The sequence below is a fragment of the Suillus subalutaceus genome, assembly GCF_016647625.1.
Source record: "Suillus subalutaceus strain FC151 chromosome Unknown DFJ58scaffold_698, whole genome shotgun sequence".
Classification (NCBI taxonomy): domain Eukaryota; kingdom Fungi; phylum Basidiomycota; class Agaricomycetes; order Boletales; family Suillaceae; genus Suillus; species Suillus subalutaceus.
Window position 1 is genome coordinate 6,631 of NW_024540947.1, and position 6,959 is coordinate 13,589.

The 6,959-nt window shown below is 49.3% G+C and overlaps 5 protein-coding genes across 5 annotated transcripts; 1 reads left to right on the forward strand and 4 right to left on the reverse strand.

The window, feature by feature from the left end:
• Positions 1 to 432: 432 nt before the first annotated feature.
• Positions 433 to 2,247, forward strand: DFJ58DRAFT_850225 (uncharacterized protein; the record flags this gene model as incomplete). Its single annotated transcript, XM_041393752.1, has 7 exons — positions 433 to 646; positions 705 to 913; positions 969 to 1,139; positions 1,192 to 1,559; positions 1,622 to 1,729; positions 1,781 to 1,880; positions 2,044 to 2,247. 7 exons carry the CDS (start codon positions 433 to 435, stop codon positions 2,245 to 2,247), a joined length of 1,374 nt encoding a protein of 457 aa, XP_041234709.1.
• Positions 2,248 to 2,721: 474 nt separating this feature from the next.
• Positions 2,722 to 3,650, reverse strand: DFJ58DRAFT_832959 (uncharacterized protein). Its single transcript, XM_041392229.1, has 3 exons — positions 3,353 to 3,650; positions 3,010 to 3,306; positions 2,722 to 2,962 (listed from the first exon to the last, which is right to left on the reverse strand). The coding sequence occupies exons 1-3, from the start codon at positions 3,578 to 3,580 to the stop codon at positions 2,762 to 2,764; spliced, it is 726 nt and encodes a 241-aa protein (XP_041234710.1). The 5' UTR covers positions 3,581 to 3,650; the 3' UTR covers positions 2,722 to 2,761.
• Positions 3,651 to 3,763: 113 nt separating this feature from the next.
• DFJ58DRAFT_739452 (uncharacterized protein) lies at positions 3,764 to 5,423 on the reverse strand (the record flags this gene model as incomplete). Its single annotated transcript, XM_041387042.1, has 3 exons — positions 3,764 to 4,038; positions 4,094 to 4,930; positions 4,979 to 5,423. The coding sequence occupies 3 exons, from the start codon at positions 5,421 to 5,423 to the stop codon at positions 3,764 to 3,766; spliced, it is 1,557 nt and encodes a 518-aa protein (XP_041234711.1).
• Positions 5,424 to 5,557: 134 nt separating this feature from the next.
• Positions 5,558 to 6,468, reverse strand: DFJ58DRAFT_673349 (uncharacterized protein; the record flags this gene model as incomplete). Its single annotated transcript, XM_041383058.1, has 3 exons — positions 5,558 to 5,927; positions 5,979 to 6,157; positions 6,214 to 6,468. 3 exons carry the CDS (start codon positions 6,466 to 6,468, stop codon positions 5,558 to 5,560), a joined length of 804 nt encoding a protein of 267 aa, XP_041234712.1.
• Positions 6,469 to 6,579: 111 nt separating this feature from the next.
• DFJ58DRAFT_643751 (uncharacterized protein) lies at positions 6,580 to 6,756 on the reverse strand (the record flags this gene model as incomplete). Its single annotated transcript, XM_041381386.1, has 1 exon — positions 6,580 to 6,756. A coding segment is annotated over one exon (177 nt), but the record flags the coding sequence as incomplete, so codon positions are not given.
• Positions 6,757 to 6,959: the final 203 nt, after the last annotated feature.

The following is a 6,959-nucleotide window of genomic DNA, read 5'->3' on the forward strand; positions in this document are numbered from 1 at the left end:
AGTCCCGACTACCGAGTCATGAAACCCGACGCCTGACCATTGAATCCCGACAATCGAGTATCGAGTCCCGACCAACGAGTCCCGTATATCGAGTCCCGACCATCGAGACCCGAGACCCGATGCCCGAGACCCGAGACCCGACGCCCGAGACCCGAGATTCGAGACAAGTTCCAACTATGGTGTCCCGGGTATCAAAATCGAGTGAAGTGTACCGAGATCCGAGGCCCGGGTCTCGACAAACGAGTATCTGACATCCAACAGACTTCCAATCATGTGGTATTTCATTGAGCAATAGATGATAAGAGAAATAGATCTTTGAAAGCTCAGATCATCCAAGGCTCCCTTATCTGATCCTCTCAATCTCCACCCCCTTTAACACCAAAGTGCGGACATTCAGGATTCAGCTTCTGATCTCACAAGATCAATTCAATCATGGATGTTTCTTCCACTTCCGATGATGAAATAACCCTCTTGCGCACTTGGGCCCTGACTGTCACTCATGTGGCATGTGATTATACGGAACAGAAATTCAATGCAGAGAAGACAGGAGGAGACCCAGTTATACCTTCTCCAAACCTAGACACTGATCTGGTGATGGCTTGTGATCAATTGGTTGATCGGCTCATAAAGGCATATAAAAATCCCAGTGAGTCTTCCTGCAGATTCGGAAAATTCGTTTTATCAGTCAAATTGCTTCATCACAGTTCAGATGCCGATTGATATTGCAAGATATAGCAAATTGATCTCCCCAAAGGACACGGGGCGTAATGAAGAGAGAGAGGAAAAGTTGCTCGAGAGGTGTCCTCCTGGCCATGAGGGCACAAAGTTGATCGACATACCCGCGACAATTCTTGATGCATCCGGTGCCATCATCGCATGGTACCTCCCAGACGCCTTGACCGATGCCACCCAGGTGTGTTATATATATTGTGACTGGATGGATATTGAACATCAAATGGTACGTACAGAATGAAATTTGGGCGGCCTCGGATTTGCTAGCTCCCATGCTCGAACAAAGCATAAAGCTCGATGGGATTTGGCGGACTAATCAACAGTGGTTCACACCAAGCTCGGAAAATGATGTCCTAACTCCCGGATGCGTTAATTTATCTCCGGCATGGTTTCAGCAGGGGCACGAGGTAGGATCTGATGAGATGGCGATCTCGGTAGTTAAACTCACCAATCCCATAGAATCAGTCCGATCCGGAGGTATCTGCATCATTGAAGGGACCATCCTCCGAGAACATCCTCAAAGCCATTGCGAGGCCAGCAGCCATTGCCACAGCGGCACTCAGGGTGATGCATCCTGAGCAGTACTGGGCAGGGTTGCAAGCCTTTGCGAGCCTCGGAGAAAAGGCACGAAGCAAGGAACTGCCGAAGATGTCAGAGACTCTCCAGTACTGGGCAACGGTGTTTAACAGCCTCACCGTCATATGCAATCGGGAAACCCCGAATCATCGAGACCCCTCATCGATTTCCGAATGCTTCGATATTCTCACTAGCGTGGGGAATTATTCTAATGCTCGGATGAGTATGCCAAGCCTGCAGCTGGAGTTAAGGTACGATCCGGGGTGCATGATTGCATTTTCGGGAAGGATTGTCAGACACGCGGTTCATGCAGTGGAAGGGGATCGGATTGCCTGGGCATGGTATATGAGGGATGCTGTTCATGTTTATGCTGGGATTCCGTCGTGTGGATGGGCAAGGTTGGATTGGAAGAAGTAGAAAGGTAGTTACCCGTGTTAGTACCCACCTTCAAATACATGATACTAAATGTCAGGCACTCCATACTCAACATTCGGGTTTCGGGTCTTGATAGTCGGGACTCGATATTCGATTTCACCGACTACCGAGTACCGGGTTTCGGGTTTCGGTACACGGTACCCGGTACTTGATAGTCGGGACTCGATATTCGATTTCACCGACTACCGAGTACCGGGTTTCGGGGTTCGGTACACGGTACCCGGTACTCGGTGATTCAAGAAAACAACTCCCAAAATTGATGAGTGTCATGTTTTGAGTTTTGTTTCGATTTGTTTCGAGTGTCGAATCTCGGGCTTCGGGCTTCGTGTTTCGGGTCTCGATAATAGGGACTCGATACTCGATGGTCGGCACTCACATCTCGGGCTTCGGGAGTCGATTGTCGGGACTCGGGTTTCAAGACTCGGTAGTCGGGACTCGATAGTGCGGATTCGGGTTTCAAGACTCGGTACCCGGTCGGTACCGTCGGGTTTCGGTACTCGGTGATTCAAGAAAGTGTCGTGGTGTTTGGAGTTTTGATTTGTTTCGTGTCGAATCTCGGGCTTCGGGCTGCTTGGGTTTTGGGTCTCGATATTGGGGACTCGATACTCGATGGTCGGCACTCAAATCTCGGGCTTCGGGAGTCGATTGTCAGGACTCGGGTTTCAAGACTCGATTGTCGGGACTCGATGGTTGGGACTCGATGGTTGGGACTCGATAGTCGGGCTGTGGGACTCGATTGTCAGGACTCGGTGGGGACTCAAAACTCGCAACTCATAGCAATGTTCGAGTTTCAAGTCTCGTCTCGAATCTTGGGCTTCGGGACTGGATATCCGGGACTCTATGTTTGGGACTCAATATTTGGAACTCAAGATATCTGGATCTCGATACTCGATATTTGGTATGCAGGACTCAGCATATAGCAATAGGTCAGATATTCGAAAGTCAGTATGTAATTTTCAGTACTTATTTCATCATGTACAGAATTTAGACATCAACATTCTGAACTGAAGGACTAGAACTACTCTGGTCCCCTTGGGTTCAATTTGGTTAGGACGGCGGTGTACATCTGAATCTCTGCCATCTTTTCACGGATGCCAGCTTGTTGATCCTCAATCACTGTCAGGAGGCGTTCCCTCATCCACCTCAGTGCCTTCAGCGTTGCAACCGAGCTTTCATCCACCTGCTCAGGAACAACAAGACGTTCGTCCTCAACGCCAGACTAGAAAGGATTAGTCATCACTCAAGGAAATTCTGTAAAAGTCTTACTAGCCAATGCTGGTAGTGACAGACACAATTAGCGAATACCTGATCCCATGGCCATAATTCGTTCGGGATGGCAGTTGATCCGGTCCACCATGGAGTACCATAGGTGGATACAATGCGGGAGGGATCCCCCAGATCTGCAACATCTTGAAACTGGCATAGGTGGGATGAAAAGATGTGGTCCGGAACCATGTTCCAGGTGAGCTCCGGAATCAACTGAAGAATATGAGCAACCGGGCTCGGAACAACCGAAATGATGTTCCTTGCAGCTGAGTACTGCAGGATGGGAGTCACAAAAGTCTGTTGGAAATGTCAGCATCGACCACCACAGTCATCAGCCTCTTACAGCTATCTCCCATTGCAGCCCGGCTTTAAAGTGCGTGATCCGAGTAGCAGATGGCTCCTGGGTGTGGGCAGCCTCCATCTGATATTGAGAGATGGACGCTCGGATGCGAGATGCAGCCATTGACATTGTAGCTGCAATATCTGCCTGAGTGAGTGTGAGGGGTCGGAACCCATTGCCGGAAGTCTGAGAATTAGAAGGGGATGTTGGGGGAGTATGCAATACAGACATGGTTAATGCAGGATTATGAAGCTGGAAATGACAATGACAATGGCAGTTGGTTCGGAGGTCAAGATATGAGCCACTGGTTGACTGATAAAAATTTTCAAACTCCGACATGGGTCGACCCGGCCAATTCCCGGGACTAAAATGTTTGGGTCAAAGTAGCTGTTTCATATCGTTGGTAAAAAAATTTCATTCATCTCGAGCATCTATAAACCCGGTCTTCAGGTCTTGAAATGCTGCCTGGGCATCCTGTGCCAGCAATGAATACATTTGGGATTGCCTTCCCGAGTAGCATGCATGACCCGGAAGGTGTTTCACCAATGATTCGCGCATCCTGTCACCCCATTGGGTTGCTTTCCACAAGAAAAAGTTACATGTCCAATCCATCTCCAATTGGACCAACATCATTTCTTCCTTCCATCGATCCCGTAGTGCCTTTGCCCGGAGCCAATGAACTCGGTAAACTTCGGATGACTCTGTCAGCTGAGCGCGGGACACATCAAGCATGCCCGAACTCACATTCCTCATTCCACGAGTGATCGGGACCCCCAAGGTCGACTTCGACTGACCAGAACCAAGCGAGGGACTCGTTTCGCTGACCTCGGGCATTTGGATCGCCGACGGCAGTGCTGATTTTGAGTTGCTCTCGAAGCAGGGGTTTGTATTTCTGAACCTGGTCTTGCCCTGGCTCCAGTTGCATCATTTGCTTCCTCGTCTTCGTATATATACTGGCATGGAGGGACACCGCCTGCTGCACCGACGTCACCTGGGACCAAGCTCGAGTTTTCAGGGCCTGGGATTTGGCTTGCCTAACTGTTGTTCGAAACAGAATCGCCTTGTTGCACAAGTGAATTCGGAGGTTGTGAAGGGAGTCATTGGCCTGCCCTTCACGAAGAGACATCTCCAGCGGAATGAGATCGTCTGCCATACAGCGTCTGCATCGATCTACCCCGAGGTTTGATGGCAATGGGATTACAGTGAGCTCAGGGGAGTTTGCCCATGTGTCAGATGTCTCGGTGAAGTCTGCCAAGTCATCATCGAGATCATCAAGAATGTCCAAGTACAAGTCTTCAGGATCATCATCTGCATCAAATCCCTCTCCGAGATGCGTAATAGCAGACCGAGTGAATCCATCTATCTGGCCTTGGAGACGATCGCGTTGCCGGGCGATGTCTAACTTCTGTGTCTCGGTAGTTCTTCTACCAATCCTTCGGACCTCGATGAGCAATGCGATTTGAGCCTCTTCAATCGCCAACCCCATTGATATCCATGTCGCCACAGACCTGCGAGCAGGTGCTGCATTTCGGGCATTACCCTCCTCTAGTAGCCTAAGCTCGATCTCCTTTTTGCTCGGTGCTGAATGCAAAATTAAATCAGACTTTGATGGAGACAAAGTCAACTAACCCTTCTTGATATTAATCTCATATACATCCATAGCCGCAGGATTATTTATTCTGCTGGACTGAGCGATCCTCTCGCTGGCTAGCCACTCTGTCTTTGAATCGCCGGGTGCTGCTTCATTGAGTATGTCGAAAGCCTTTTCACTTTCGGCAATGCCATTCTTCGCCTGCTTGTATTTTCGGCAAAGGGTCCTTTTCATGCGGATCATCTTGCAGAAATTGGAATCATTCATCTGATAATCGAGACATTCCTTTCGATGCGGGGATGACATTCCCCGAGCAGCAGGGGAAATCAGGTTGAGACGTGACCATAGGGTCTCCATGATCTCTCCATCAATCCGACCGATGCCTTCGATAAAATTCGACGCATATCGGACATAGCAGCTGTCCTGATGTCCGTGGATGTGCCACAACCCGATTCCGGGAATGATGGTCAATTCCGGAATCATTTCGAGAAATCGGCTTCGATCCACCCGAACCCGAAAGTGCTTGTTGTATTGACAGTTGATATCATAGAAGGTGACCGCCCTGGTGATGCCTTCCATGTTGTGCCGGGCAGCCTCACAAAGGGCATAGTCCATGTTCATTTGTCTGCGAATGATGCATGGTTAACTCGTGAATATCGAATGGCTGGGTCGGCTTGCCTTTCGCCTTTCTGAAAATCTACCATCGAGTGAGGAACAAAGCAACCGTGTCTCGCACAGGCTACTCCCCCGATGCCCGTGGATTCCAGCTTGTGCCGAGCCGCATTTGCTTGATTTACTGCCCGGTGATTGTTGCAGCTTGATTTTTCTAAAGTGTCGGCAGCCTCTGCAAGATGCGTGTTATACCTGTCCTTTCCCACCATGAATCCCAACCCATCTGACAGCCAAACTTCATCAAATGGCTTCATGGGATGCAGGTGTTCAGCTTTGAAATTTCCATCCATAACAAATGACCGGGTGTATTTCCACCTTGGAGTTGTTATTATCGCTGAGGTGACTTCGGTATCGAGGAAGACTCACTCATCAAGTGATTCATCCCCTGAGAAGGACACATTAATCCCAGGCTGAGGACATGCCGGGCAAAATAATGCGAGATCTCCTGCATTCGGGCTGTCGGAACAATGGCCGAAGCCATGCCATTTCATCGTCTTCAACTGCCTCCACTGTCGGGCGACTCTCATGAGCTCTCGGTATCGGTCCTTGCCCCATGCCTTGTCAATATAATGTCCGTTAGATGAGAGAGACATGGCATTACCGGTACAAGGTGTGGAAACATCCTCGAGGTCATTCGCCGGAGCTTGCTGTAATAGTTCATTGCCGAGGTCCCACATTCAAGGTTGTCCAGTAGAAAATCATCGAGAACCCTGAAGGTGAATAAAGTCTTCGGCTTGTTAAATGAAGCGGGGAAAAATCCATGTCGAAACATTTGAAGGTCTGGACTCATGGCATTTGGACAATCGCAGCATCGAACCCGGAGGCGATGAACTCCGGACTTGTCAATGATGACCATGGTGTTTTCCTTCGGCTGGAACTCGGGTCCCGACACAGATGGTAGATCTTCAGGCTCAAGCTGGTCTTCCGGTTCGTCTTCTTCGAACAAGTCCCACCTATCCGTAAGTACCGGACATTGTTTGCCCTCATGACCGAGGTGTATGACGAGTCCGACGTGAGCGAGACAACTTTGCTCAAAGAATTGACCATTCCATTGACTGATCCAATGGAAGGGATTGCAAAGATGTTGACTTCTGCAACAGCCAGTGCAATAGAGTGGCTCCCCAAGACAATCTTGACATTTGTAGACCCCATCCTGGTCGCAGACGACGCATCTCCTATCTTCTGGTGGAGCTTCTCGATCCAGGAGGTATATGCAGATATGATTTCTGCCTTGGCAGCCATTGCCTGAGGTAGTCATTCTGACTCTGGATTTGTTATACTTAGCTATCATTTGAATTGCAATGCAACATTTTACATGAACTTGCCATGGTTTTTGGGAGTTGCAAA